This window comes from Aythya marila, assembly GCF_965140915.1.
Source record: "Aythya marila genome assembly, chromosome: 5".
Taxonomy (NCBI): Eukaryota; Metazoa; Chordata; class Aves; order Anseriformes; family Anatidae; genus Aythya; species Aythya marila.
In genome coordinates this window covers 31362767-31375733 of record NC_139046.1, presented here as the reverse complement: position 1 = coordinate 31375733, position 12967 = coordinate 31362767, and the positions used below count along the sequence as shown (strand labels likewise).

The 12967-nt window shown below is 58.8% G+C and overlaps 4 protein-coding genes across 4 annotated transcripts; all 4 read right to left on the bottom strand.

Moving 5' to 3' along the window:
* Positions 1–314: 314 nt before the first annotated feature.
* Positions 315–1416, bottom strand: LOC309878994 (interferon-induced transmembrane protein 5-like). Its single transcript, XM_082762227.1, has 2 exons — positions 1137–1416; positions 315–662 (listed from the first exon to the last, which is right to left on the bottom strand). The coding sequence occupies exons 1-2, from the start codon at positions 1320–1322 to the stop codon at positions 444–446; spliced, it is 405 nt and encodes a 134-aa protein (XP_082618353.1). The 5' UTR covers positions 1323–1416; the 3' UTR covers positions 315–443.
* A 1195-nt stretch (positions 1417–2611) lies between these two features.
* LOC309878801 (dispanin subfamily A member 2b-like) lies at positions 2612–3850 on the bottom strand. The gene is made up of 2 exons (XM_082761746.1): positions 3522–3850; positions 2612–2812 (listed from the first exon to the last, which is right to left on the bottom strand). Exons 1-2 carry the CDS (start codon positions 3705–3707, stop codon positions 2669–2671), a joined length of 330 nt encoding a protein of 109 aa, XP_082617872.1. The 5' UTR covers positions 3708–3850; the 3' UTR covers positions 2612–2668.
* Positions 3851–4452: 602 nt separating this feature from the next.
* Positions 4453–5883, bottom strand: LOC309878554 (dispanin subfamily A member 2b-like; the record flags this gene model as incomplete). The annotated part of the gene is made up of 2 exons (XM_082761206.1): positions 4453–4745; positions 5629–5883. The coding sequence occupies 2 exons, from the start codon at positions 5881–5883 to the stop codon at positions 4590–4592; spliced, it is 411 nt and encodes a 136-aa protein (XP_082617332.1). The 3' UTR covers positions 4453–4589.
* Positions 5884–9695: 3812 nt separating this feature from the next.
* Positions 9696–10983, bottom strand: LOC309878262 (dispanin subfamily A member 2b-like). Its single transcript, XM_082760544.1, has 2 exons — positions 10664–10983; positions 9696–10224 (listed from the first exon to the last, which is right to left on the bottom strand). Exons 1-2 carry the CDS (start codon positions 10877–10879, stop codon positions 10015–10017), a joined length of 426 nt encoding a protein of 141 aa, XP_082616670.1. The 5' UTR covers positions 10880–10983; the 3' UTR covers positions 9696–10014.
* Positions 10984–12967: the final 1984 nt, after the last annotated feature.

The window sequence follows — 12967 nt, the reverse complement described above, 5'->3', positions numbered from 1 at the left end:
AGATGAGGCCCATGTTCTTCCCCTCACCCCAACTGTTTTAGGCTGGGACACCCTAGAAGCAATGTAGATTAACTCTTGCAGTTGTGAAGTGCACTATCTGAGCACACAAAACACATTTATATCATCCCTTAGCAGGATCCCTGCACCACGTACACACAGGCATGCCACAGGTTCGCAGTGGGTGAATTGTTTTAATGATTTAAATAATAATCGCTGAGGCTGGAGGGGTGCCGTAGTCCACAGGGGAGGCAGGATTTAAAAAACAAATAAACAAAACCACACAAGGTAAACGGAAATAACGTAGCTGCCCAAAGAAGCATGGGGTTGGGCACGGAGGGGCTGGGGGTTCTGGGCTGGATGAGGATTTTATTCAGGGCTGGCAGTCCTTTTTCGGGAGGCTGCCAGTGCTGCAAAGGAGCTTTGTCCAGCCCATCGCCCACTGGTCACTTGTCCTCGTCGTCGCCTGTGTTGAACTGGTAGCTGAAGAAGCCCACGGAGTCCTGGGCGAGCTTGGAGAGGTGGAGGACACCGGTGACGACCAGGGCAGCGAGTACGAGAGGCAGCACCACGCTCCCGGCTGTGGCCAGGGCATTGTAGCACCGGGCCTTGGAGCTGAAGCGCCGAGCGGCTTCCACGTCCCCAGCCACTTTGCGGTCCCGCGCCTGCAAGAACCAAGACGCAGGGCAGCCCTGGCTCCCCTCGTGCACCCTCCTGGCTTCCTCCAGCCTTCCCCTGGGGCGTCTGCCCAGCTCCAGCCCAGCTGGAGGGTAGATCCAGGCATGGGGCTGGGGGCATATCAGCCCCTCCAGCGTCATCTAGGGCCAACAGTAGCTCCTCGGGTGGTGACAAGAAGCTGTGATTACCTGGCTGGGGGCCTTCTGACAGCATTATTAATAGGTGGCAGGACAAAGAGGAGGGCTTTACCGGGGCATGCTGTCACCTAAAATGGTCTATCTGAGGGTGTTGAGCTCTCATCTTTGTGCCCGCCATCCCAGGCAGTTATTTGTGATGCCCTAGAAAATCCTCCCTGCTCCTGCATCAGCACGGGGGGGTGACAGGGACTCCTAGAAACACCAGGTGACCCCAAACACCCCCTCTCCCATCCCTGCTCATGCCCTGGCCATGGCACAGCTTACCTTGACAGAGAAGGCGAGAGCCACAAAGCCAAGGCAGCAGAAGTTCATGTAGATGGTGTTGAAGATGGACCAGATGAGGTGGTCGCGGGGTGGCGCAGAGGCCCCGACGGTGACAACGGTGGGAGACAGGTCCCGCTTGTGGGATGTCATGGGCAGGTAGTCCTCCCGTGGGTAGGACGTGTCCATGGCCACGGAGAGAGGCACCCCGCGGCTCTCCTGCTGCACCAGCCTGGCTGGGGGAGCGGGGCCGGGCGGCCCCTTTATATAGTGCTCGCCTGCAGCCCGGCCTTGTCTCCTCTATATATAAAACAGAGAAATTACAGCCCTCCACGAGCTGTGGTTATCAGAAATGCTTGGCTGGGAGCTAGGAGAAACAAAGTTGGTTTTGTGAGCCTGCCTTTCTCTCGCGAGTGGATGGGCTTTCTATATCCAGCCTTTCTCCCACAGCGAGGGGCACGGGACCAAGGGGACAGAGCTGTGGGATGGGTTGGAAACCAAGCAGCCACCACCCCCCGGACACGATGCAGGATGCCAGGAGACGTTTCCTCACACCGGTGCCTCCAGCCAAGGCCTGTAGGTGGTGGTGATCGGGAAAACTCCTCAAACACCAGCAAGGCCTGGTTGCTCTGGGAGGCTGGAGTTTCCTGTGTGTCAGCAGAAGCTGCTGTCGTTGGGTGTGTGTGTGTTTGCCTTGCAACGCGCCTTTCACGTCAGTTGTTTCAATAAGGGCAATTGCAGTAAGTAATCGTTTTGATCTCTGTCACTACAGCACCCAGGGTAATGGGCTAGAAGCCTGTGGGACTAAGTACTGCTAAAAGCTCCACACTTAGGCATCCTCCCCACCTCCCTCCTCCAGGAATGCATTACATGGGCATTTAATGCTAAAATGTGGAAGGGCTTCTTCTAGCAAAGCCCTCTAGGGTTCTCTGGAAGTAGGAGGGGATGGGGCTTTGCAGCAGGATGTCTGTTTACAGCCAGAAAACACATTTTTTTTCCCCATTTCCTTCTTCTGCTGTGCCTAAATCTTTAGGAAAAAACTCATGTCCTCAGCTGGGGGAAGAGGTGGGGGCTGGCAGCGCCCTGCAAGGCGGTGGGGATGGAGGAGGATGAGGATGAGGAGGCTGCCACCAAGATGCTGAAGGACCCTCTCTTGTCCTTCCCTGCTGTGAATAAGGCAACAGGCAAGGGGCTTGGCAAGCAGGAGCTTTATTTGTGGCAGCAGCGATCTACATGAGCATTGCAGCTTCAACAAACACCGACGCAGCCCAGGGAACCCAGCAGCTCCCTGACGAGGAGCACAAGCAGAGGAGGAAGGGGGCTGCCCCTTCCCCATCCCACCCTGGCCCACCCATCCCCTTCCAACCACCAGCCATGCCGGCCACCCGGCACAGCAAGGGGACAGGGCTCTGCCTTCCTCACCACCCCCTCCAACCAAAGCAGAGACACGAAGGTACATATTTTTTTGGGGGGTAGGGGGGCAGTGGGAGGGTGGCGGGTCGGTCCATTGGTTGAGGGGATGTGGCCAGCAGTGGTCAGGTGATGACGGCCACGAAGACAGTGATGGCAACGATCACGGTGACGACCATCAGCAGGGAGCAGATGATGTTCAACACCTTGGCCCGGGTGCTGTGCTTCCTGGCACCCTCCACGTCCCCCAGCATCTTGCAGTCGCGGGCCTGTGGGAACAAGTGGAGGCTGGGGGGGGGGAGGGAAGAAAAATCTGGGGACCCCTCCCCACCTGGGGAAGTTGTCAAAAGGGAGCTGGGACCTCATGGATGCCTTCCCTTGGGGGGCAGGGTGTGAAGTTGCCCATGTACCCCCCCTCCACACACAGTCCTGGATTTTGGGGTACGGGCAGCAAGGTAGGAAGGTTTGGGGGTGATAAACTGAGGGGGTGTCAGGGAAAAATCGGGCTGGGTTGGGGGGCACTGGTTCTGGGCTGGGGGGTGGTCAGGTCATGGAGGGGAGGTTCTGGGTTGTGGGGGGGTCCCAAGCTGTGTGGGTGGGTTGGGGGGGGATCAGATTGGGCAGCAACGAATGTGGGGGGCACTTCATTGGGGGGTTGGGGATGGGGGGGGAGAGGGATATGTTTTGTCAGGCTGGGTCAGGCGGAGACCAGATTGGAGGAGGTTGAAGTAGTGGGGGGGTCCTGGGGTGGGCCAAAGGGGGTGGATCGGGGGGTCCTGGGTTGGGGGGATTTGGGGGTCCTGGGTTGGGGGCGGGGGTCCGGACAGATCGGCTCTGGAGACCCTAGGAGGAGGTGGCTTGGAATAGGGGGGCATGATGACAACACAATGGGACACGGGGTGGGCAGGGGTCCTGGGGTGGGTGGGCAAAGTGACACCAGGTCGGGGGGTGAGGGGGATTTGGGGGGGGGGGTCTCACCTTGATGGAGAAGATGAGCGCGGGGAAGCAGAGGCAGCCGAGGTAGGCGAGCTCGTAACCCATCAGGACGTTGAAGAGGGACCAGAGAAAGAAGTCTCGGGGCTGCTCGTTGGGGCCGGTGGTGGGGGGCTGCCCCCGGCATGGGGGGTACAGCGGGATGCTCACCTCCTCCCGCTGGGGCTTCATGACGGGGCAGGGGCGCCGAGCGGGGACGGGAGGGTTGGGAAGCGTGTAGGGGAACTGAAACGGAACCCAACCCCGCAGCGGCCCCACACCGCCCCTAAATCCGGCCCCGAGGCCCCAGAGCGCAGGCGGAGCAGCCGAGCCCCCTTCCCGGCCTCCAGGCTCAGCCTGGTTGGTGTCCGTCCTTTTACCCCCCCCATGTTCCCCCCCCCGGGTGCGAGGACACTGACCCCTCTCAGGGACGGGCAGCCGTGGACATGGCTGGCAGCCGGCGTGTGGGCAGGCTTTAGGGGGGGCTACAAGGGCAGAAAAAGGCAAAGCTGCTGCTCGGAGGGGTTGGGGGGGATTAAAAGTTGCCGAGGGACTGATTGGAGGGGGGGGAGGGACAAGTGGGAGCCCCTCCCCAGCTCCCCCTGGGTTCAGCAGCAGGGCTGTAAAGCTTGGTGGTCCCCCTCCCCACTGTGATCTCCACCTGGGGTGGTTAACTGGTCTGGGAGGGGGCTCTGGGGGTGCTAAACACCCCCATAAACCCAGGAAGGGGGAAATATTTAACAGCACTGATGTGCTCTCCAAGACCTTCTGCTGCTGCTTGGCCCCGTTCCCTTCTCGTCTGAGTTATGGGGTAGCCACAGCCCCCTGAGGTGGGGATGCTTAGGGTGGATAATGCCTCCCGAAACCCAAAACCATGACATTTCCAAGCCAAAAGGGAGTGAGGAAAGCTTTATTGATCTTGAGCTCACCCCAGAGGCTCACTCCCAGCGGGGTCACCACGGCGGGCACACCCCCTCAGCTGGAGGGAGGGGGTTGGAAGGGTGATGGGGTTTGGGGCCGGGGGGGGGTAAGGGAGAGCAAAGCCGTGGTGCTGCCTCTCCTCAGTGGGCCAGGTCAGGGGTATACTGGTCTGTAGAGCAGTGCCACAACGACTATGACGATGATGGTGCCCACGATACCCAGGCATAACGCCGCGATGTTGAGGCTCCTGGCTGTCCTCCCGTAGCTGTTGGCGGCCATGAGGTCCTTCGCCACTGTCCTATCTCGGGCCTGCAGAGGGAGAGGAGCGAGGGAGCCTCAGACACCCGCCCAGCTCCACCACCGCAACGCGGCCGCTCTTGCCGAAACCTGGCAGCGGCATCCACGAGGCGCCAGACCCCCCTCCCCCCGGATTGGAAGCAGAGCTCCCGGCAGCCTAAAAGCCATTTCTTAATGGCTTATTAAAAGCCATTACACTTGGCCATGTGCTGCCCGGTCCTGCAGAGCCGCGGCATTGGCAGTGGAGGAGAGATGGGGGAGAAGGAGGGGGGGGTCCCAGTGTGCTTCCCGGGGCGCCGGTGAATGCCGCCCTGCCCTCCCTGTGTGCTCATTACGAACGATTAGCCTTAAAGGCAATAAAGGGAAGGTGCTTGGGGAGCAGCTGCTGCTTATCGCAGGTAGGGCAAAAGTGTCGTGGCGCATTGGTGAGCGCTGCATGAGGCTCTCGGGGTGGGGTGGGGGGAGCAGGGAGCCAGCTCCATGGCTTTGTGACACCATCGGCTGATTTGGGGTGCTCGGGGGCAGTGGAGAAGAGCCGAGAGCAACATGGTGCCTGGGTCCCCCTCTCCCTGTGGCCCTTGGGGACGGTGAAGCGCTGAGAGGTGACAAGTGGCCCTCCAACGGTGGCTTTCCAGGGGAGGTTGGGTGTGGGGCAGGGCTGGATGTGGCAGGGTGGAGGGGGGAGACATCAGACAGGCAGGGAAGGGAGAGTGGTGATAATGGGGTTTGGGGCAAGCTGGAGTGGGATGGGACAAAATGGGATGGGATGGGACAAAATGGGATGGGAAAAGGTAGGGTGGGATGGGGTTGGGGAGCCCCAGCGTGGGGGCAGGTGGCAGCCAGGGCTCCCAGGCTGGGCGGGGGGTTGCCGGGACTAGGCTGACTTTTCCCTCACCTTGATGGAGAAGACAAGAGCGAGGAAGCCCAGGCAGAGGGGGTTGCAGTACATGGCGTTGAAGAAAGACCACAGCACAAAGTCCTTGGGTGGCGGGGTAGAAACGGGTGTGGGCTCCGTCTGGCCGAAAGAGGTGGCCTGGCCAAAAGAGGTGGCCTGGCCAAAGGAGGTGGCCGGGGGGTTGGGGGTGCTGGCTCCCCCGTTCCTGCCGTAGGGTTGCATGTTGATGCTGAAGGACTGCGGGTAGTTCTCCATGGCAGCCTGGCAGCAGCGAAGAGCTGGAGCACCGGTGCTTGGGCTCGCCCAGTTATGGGTGAGTGGAAGGGTTTGTCAGGGTGGGGTCACCCCGCCCCGCACTGGGGCGGGGGCAACCAGCCCCGTATCCCAGCTGGAGATTAGCCGGCTGCCTTGGGGTCACTGGGATCGGGACAGGGGAGCGGCAAGGAGCCAGACACGATCTGTGGGGAGGATGGGGAGATGGGCCAAAGGGAAGTCCACAGGCTGGGTGATGTGGCAAAGCCTCATCTCCTTGTCCTTGTTGCTTTATGCTTCTTTATACGTGCCCTGGGGAGTGCAGGGCAGGGCTGTGCCAGCTGCTGTTCTGTCCCAGCACGGACACGAAGGGCAGTAGGGACAGATGGGGGCCACCACAAGCACCCCAAACAGCCCTTATCCTGAAGCTGTGGGGGGGACAGGCTGCAAAACACCACTCCGGAGCTGCTTCAGCTTTTGCATCTCATCCCCAGCAGTGCCAGCATTTGGGAGCCAGCTCGTGTCGAGGCGTTTGCACGGTGTCAGCAAGGGTATGGCAATTCGGTGAGGCTGGAGTGCAAAGGGTGGCTTCTCGATGGCACGGGGCAAGGTGGCTGGAAGGGGGCATAGGGTGTGCTGCTTGTCCCCAGGAGGATTTGTGGACTCGATCCCCATCTGCGGGGAATAAAGCTACTGGCTTTGCACTTTGGGTTTGAAGGGTTTTCTTTTCTTTACTCTTTTTCTTTTTCTTTTTCTTTTTTTTTAATTTATAAATTTATTTCTTTCCTTTGTAGTGTCTTGCAGCTGCTGAAATCATTAGGGGAATTAAAAAAAAAAAAAAAAAAAGGTTCAGAAAAGCAGCAAGGAGTTAAAAATTACCTGAATTAAAAAAATACCAATGCACAGAGCAAACGCATTGTGTGTGTTTCAGAAACATCAACAGCCTGCAGATTCAATTCACGTTTCCCGGGGAAATGAGTTAGAGGCAGAGAAAACGAAACTGAAACAACTTTTTTTTTTTTTTTTTTTTTTTTTTTTTTTTTTTTTGTGAGAAATGGGGTTTTCCTACTCAGGAAAAATTGAAGATTGGGAGGTTTCATGTCTGGGCTACATCAAGGGCATCAGCCACCTGTGCTTGCTGTCACATGGCTTTTGTGGAAACCTGAATGCTTTGGTGCAAATCCAAGCCCTGGCCCCCAAAGTTGCTTATCTCAAAACCTTAGGAACAGAAAGATTTTTTAAAAATGTATTTCTTTCCCTGTTCCTGAAGCTATTTTCCCATTGTCAGGGCGCTGCTCTTTGAAGGTAACGAGGTTCAGTTGGGCGTAGTGACAATTAAGTGGAGAGGCTGGCGGGGAGGGGAATTGTAGCTGGAGGAGGGAGAGGGCTCGGCGGGGATTTGGGGCTGGGTTTGCGCTGAAGACCCAAAAACCTGACCTGCAGCTCTGCCAAAAAAGCTGCAGGTGTCCCTCCACGGGGCACAATGCACTGCTCTGCCTCACCCAAGCCAAGGGTGAAGGTGCTGGTGGCAAAATCAGACAGCGCTGGCAGCTGCGAGGGTCATGAGCATCTGGCTTGTCCCAAAAGACCCCACGTCTCCGCTGAGGTTTCTAAAAATCCTCCCTGAGCGTGGCTTTATGGTTGTGGTCTTATCTAAATGAGCTCAGCGCGAACATCCTGAAATTGCCACCTGCCCGCTGTCGCCTGCATTGCCCTCAGTTTGCTCTTGCACCTGAGCAAATGATGGGGACAAGAAGGCACAAGGAAGAGACAAAGTCCAGCCCCTGCTGCTGCTGGGTGGGGGCCGCAGTCCCCACTAGCCCCAGGGGGATGCTGGAGTGAGAAGGGGGCTGCATGGGGCTAGGGGGATGCTATAGGGCACCATGCACCAGAGGGACGGGATGAGAAAGCGAAATACCAGGATTGGCTTTTTGCATGAAGGGAGAAAAAGTCTCTGCAAAGCAAGAATGAGACTTTTATTTTTTTTCAGGTCTGTCGGAGGGTTTCTCAGCCGGGCTGAGCACGGGGCGCTGGGTTTCACCGAGTCCATTGCTCGCTCTGGGCTCGCTGCTGGCAGCAGGGCAGGGAGTTCAGTGGCCCGGTGGCTGCCTGCCAACGGCCCGCAGCGATTGCTGCAAGGGCACAAACGGACTGTTCATGTCGCGGGAACACCCCTGCCCTGCCCCTGTGCACCCCAAGAATAAGGGCTTTGCTTCCAAAGACCCCCCCCTCCCATTGCCTGCAGGGATCTGGCCCAAGGGAGCTGTGCCTCCCAGAGCTGTGCCACGCACGGAAAAGCACGGTCACGCTCAGGGAAGAGGTTTTGGGGCTGGGGATGCACTCGCTGAGTCTGTCCCACTCCCCACGGGGATGTCAGACCGGAGAACTGAAGTCCAGTTTTGGCTGCAGGCTGTCTTTAGGAATTGCCCCCAGTTTTTTGCATGTGTCAGCTGCCTGGGGAGACTGTCAGATGGAGAGGTGGCATGCGTGAAAAACACCCTGATTTTGGGGGGGGGGGGGGGATTTCAGCTGGGTCCTGCTGCTGAGGAGGGGGAGGAACACGCAGCAGAGGGTGGGACTCAGCCCAGCCCACCCGCACCCCGCCAAGACCTTGTATAACGGGACCAGGCTGCTGCCAACACTAGAAGGAGGCAGCGCTGCTGAGACCTGGAGAGGTCTGGACAACGTTTACGAGCAGGGATTTCATTGCCCTTTGCAAGGCTCCTTGACCCCAGCAGCTGGACAGGAACACGGAGTCCCAAATCTTGCTTGTGGACATGCATTGCCTGCTGGCTGCTCGGGAAGGTGGCCGAGAGCACTGCTCCCAGCCGGCAGCACGTGTCTGTTTGCTTTTACAGGAATGAGAGGAGGAATAAATGATTCACCCGGCCGATGCTGCCAGGGATCCTGCAACAAATAACTGTTGTGTATTGCGGGAAGGATTTCGGATGGCTTGCTCATGAGCAGAGCTTCTTGGCAGGAGTTGTTCTGGAGGAAACAAAAAAAAAAGCAAAGGCTTTCTCTCAGCTTGGCGGGGCCCCAGCCCTGGGGAGCAGAGCGAAGGCTTCCAGCGAGCTGGGGAGCAGGAAAGGCAGGCCAAGCACATACCTGAACCTCTGCCAGATCGGCTTTGTCCGGGACTTTTGTTCGGGTGGTCGGGGCCTTGCCTGGGTCAATTTGGACACGACTGAAGCCATGAAAGCCATGGGCGTGATTTTTTTTTTTACATCACCCTTCGGCTGGGCTGAGGGAGGGGGGCTGGCAGGATGGGGCAAGGCTGAGAAGTTTTGGAGAGGAGGGGAGAGGTGTTGCCATCTCACTTGTCCTCCAAAACACCCCGTGCCTCTGTCACCTGGTGGTGCTTCCCCATCGCGGTGATTTGGGATGGGGCCATCCCACCCATGGCTCCCCCTTCCTCCTGGAAGCCTCTCCCGTCCCCCACTGCCCCGAGCTGGGCCAAAACCCTTTTTGCACCTCCCTGCCCCCCGATGAAGCCTGCCTGCATCTCTAGGGGTAGGGGTGATGGTGGTGGCACCCCAGGGACGGGGACACTCTTCCCTCCTGCCCTCATCCTTGCCATGGTCCATCCTATCCCAATGCACTGAGCTGGGTTCACCAGTCTGTGCATTTCGGAGCATCCTTGCAATGCTGCGTGCACTGAGGGTGACAGAGGGGACAGTTGTCCCATGGCAGTGCTTCACCAGGACAGCCACCATTTCCTGTCCCAAAAAGCTGGGCTAGGGGACTCCCCCCACCAAAAAAAAAAAAAAAAAAAAAAAAAGGAAAAAAGAAAAAAAGAAAGGATGAGCCGTGGGCAAAAGTGAAAGAAACCTTTATTAAAAACACTTCTGACAAGAAGGTACTTGGGGCTATATATAAAAAAAAGCCAGAGCAAAGCAAGTGACAAAGCGTGCGCGTCCCCTTCCCAAAGGCAGCTTCTGGGGGCTCGGCTCCCGCCGGAGGAGAGGTGTCACGAGGCGCTTTGAGCGGTGGTCAGAGGGACTTGGAGCAGCAAGGGAAGCAGGGCAAGACCCCAGCAAGTGCTGGACGGGCTGCACGGGGGTCTCAGCCCTGCTCCGAGGGGTGGCGGGGGCTGCAGCGGGCCGAGTTCTGCCCCCGGTGCCGGGGAAGGGGCTATGTGGGGCCGAAGAAGCGGTGGTCACCCTGCCGCTGCTGCTGGTGGTTGAGCAGGTTGACGAAGGTGATGGTGCCGCTCGCGATCAGGGCGATGATGAGGATGATCAAGAAGATGTTGAGCAGCAGGGCCGTGATGTTCAGGTACTTGGCGGTGGAGCCGTAGCTGAGCGCCCCGCTGTAGTCGCCGAGGACTTTGCGATCCCTGGACTGGGGAGACCAAAGCCGGAGTCAGTGGGGTCAGGGCTGGGGAGAGGGGGCTGCGGATGGGGGCTCTGGGCAACCCATGGAGCATCCTGGGCTTGGGGCTCCGGAGGGTCTGCGGAGCTCCCTGCGGGGTCACCTCCAGGATGGGGGATTTGGGGAGGTCCGCGGGTCTCCCTAGGGTCAGGGGCTCTGCGGGGTCCACCCATTAACCCACGGCCGGGGCTTTTGGTGCTCCACAAGGCAACCCCAGGCTTGGCGATTTTGGGGGGCTCCAAGGGACTCTGTGGGGTCCACGGCGCATCCTAGAGCCGGGCTTTTGGGGCTCCCCGGCTCCACCCCCCCCACCTTGTGCGGCCGCTACCCCACCGCCCCCTGGATGCCAACACTACCCCCGACCCCCTCCTCACCCCATCCCCGTCCCCGTTCCCCTTTTTCCCCAAACCTTGACGGAGAAGACGAGCGCCAGGAAGCCGAGGCAGCAGACATTGCTGTACAGCGTGGAGCACAGCGACCAAGCCAGGTGGTCGCGGGGGGGGGCCTGCACCGGGGTGGGCTCCACGGGCACCACGACGCTTCGGGACATGTTCTCCATGTCCAAACCCTCCACCAGAGGCTCGTAGGGTGGCAGCGCGAGTCCCGGAGCTCGGGTCCGCTCCATCCCCGCTTGCTCGGGGCTCGGGGGCGGGCGGCGGGGGCGGCGCTGCGGGCAGGGGGGGGCGCTCAGAGACCGCAGGTTTCGAGGTTTCGTTTCCCAGCCGCTGGGGCTGGGGTTTGGGGAGGGGAAAAGCCCTGCCCGCCCTCTTCCTATGTCCTGGCCCCGGCGCTGCGCCCCGCGTCGTCCCCAAGCGCCAGGACTTGGCTGGGGTCGTTAAAGTGTCTGTTTAATTATTTGTGTATTAATTTTGGCAGCAGGAGGAGATGGGGGTGATGCCGGCTGCTGGATGGGTGGTTGGGCTGGGAGAAGGCTCAGGGGGGCTTCATTGCGCTAAATAATTAGCGTAATGCCGTGCTTTGTAATTAGCTTAAAGGGAGTCGTGGCGAGGGGAGGCGCTTTTCCTGTTCGCCAAATGAGGGAAAACGCCCTGAAATTGTGCCAGGGGAGGTTTAGGCTGGATTTTAGGAGAAATTTCGTCACGGAAAGGGGTGTGAGGCATTGGGACAGGGAAGTGGCGGTGTCGCCATCGCTGGAGAAACGTGGAGATGTAGCACCCCATAGCGTGGGTTGGCGGCGGACTTCAGTGCAAGGTTATGGGTCGGGCCAGGTGATTTAGGAGGACTTTTCCAGCCCGAACCAGTGTACGATTCCATGCAGAAACCCTAAATAACGTACCCACCATGTGGCACCGCGACCCCTGGGGTTGAACCCGGCACCTGATGACTAAACCCTAAACCACATCTCCTCCATGTGGCGCTGGAAGCCTTCACCTTGGTGTGGAGCCTGGCTGCTTGGGGAAGAACCCCCAAATAATGTTCCCGCTCTGCGACCCCCTGATGAAACCCCAAAATAATGGCCCCACTGTGTGGCACTGTGTGATTTGTCCCTGGTATTGAGCCTGGATGCTTGAGGGAGAAATCCTAAACCATGTCCTTGCCGCGTGGTGCTGGGACCCCCGTCCCTCCCCGCTCTCAGTGGGTGTTTCAGAAGGCAGGCACTGGGTTTTGATCCACAAAACCTGTCCCCGCTGTCACCTTGTGCCCCGCAGCCCTTTGGAGGGCCGAGATCTTGGCCAGGATCCAAGCTCCGCTTTGGCCCCTGGGGAAATGGGGGAGGCCGGAGGGTGCCGCTTACTGGGGACAAAAACCCGACTTTCCTTAATGTCTGGAGGGACACGCGTCTGCTGTGGCCATTGGGACAGTCAGGCCAGCCGAGCTCCCCATGTCACGTACCGCATGGTTGCCTAATAGGTTTAATTACGAGCCAATTAACCTTCCAAATCTGCTCGCCAGCTGAGCGGGAAAACGCAGCCTGGAGCGCGGGTGCCCTCTAGTTTCCCCAGCTGCGGATGTTAGGATTTTTATTTTTTTTTTCTTATCACCGTGCTTTCTCCCCCCATTTCATTCCCAGCCCCACGCTCCATGGAGGAGGAGCTGCCGCTCCAAGCTCCAAACAGAAAGGAAGAAAAAAATAAAATAAAATAAAAAAAACAACATCCTGCACCCAAAATTCTGCCTCTGCAGCGGTGAAGTGACTTGGGGCTGGCTCCTCTGGTGCCAGGTGTGATGGCCATCGTCACCACGGGCATTATGAGCTCCATCGTTATATTTTGGCAGAGTTTGGACTGGGGAAACTCCGGTGGGAGAGGTTTTGGTGACACGGGGGGGCCGAGCCTGCAGGAGCTGCCGGTAGGTGGCAGTGGGATCGCGCGGGGCTGGGACTGGGACAAGGATTGGGATGGGGATGGGGATGGGGATGGGATGGGGATGGGATGGGGACGGGATGGGGACAGGAACAGAGATAAGATGGGATGGGGATGGAGTTGGGGATGGGATGGGGATGGGGACGGGACGAGCACGGGGATGGGGATGAGGATGGAGATGGGGATGAGGATGAGGATGGGACAGGGATGGGGACAGGGATGGGGATGGTATGGGGACAGAGATGGAATGGGATGGGGATGGGGATGGAATGGGGATAGGGATGGGATGGGAATGAGGATGGAGTTGGGGATGGGATGAGGATGGGACAGGGATGGGGATGGGGACGGGGACAGAGATGGAATGGGATGGGGATAGGGATGGGGATGGG

Excerpts from the sequence above, each read along its gene's own strand:
- LOC309878262 (XM_082760544.1), bottom strand. The coding sequence starts at position 10,879 with ATGGAGCGGACCCGAGCTCCGGGACTCGCGCTGCCACCCTACGAGCCT. Across the intron at positions 10,225-10,663 it reads CGCTCGTCTTCTCCGTCAAG|TCCAGGGATCGCAAAGTCCT; the intron begins GTTTGGGGAAAA and ends TGGTCTCCCCAG.
- LOC309878994 (XM_082762227.1), bottom strand. The coding sequence starts at position 1,322 with ATGGACACGTCCTACCCACGGGAGGACTACCTGCCCATGACATCCCAC. Across the intron at positions 663-1,136 it reads CTCTCGCCTTCTCTGTCAAG|GCGCGGGACCGCAAAGTGGC; the intron begins GTAAGCTGTGCC and ends TGGTTCTTGCAG.
- LOC309878801 (XM_082761746.1), bottom strand. The coding sequence starts at position 3,707 with ATGAAGCCCCAGCGGGAGGAGGTGAGCATCCCGCTGTACCCCCCATGC. Across the intron at positions 2,813-3,521 it reads CGCTCATCTTCTCCATCAAG|GCCCGCGACTGCAAGATGCT; the intron begins GTGAGACCCCCC and ends TTGTTCCCACAG.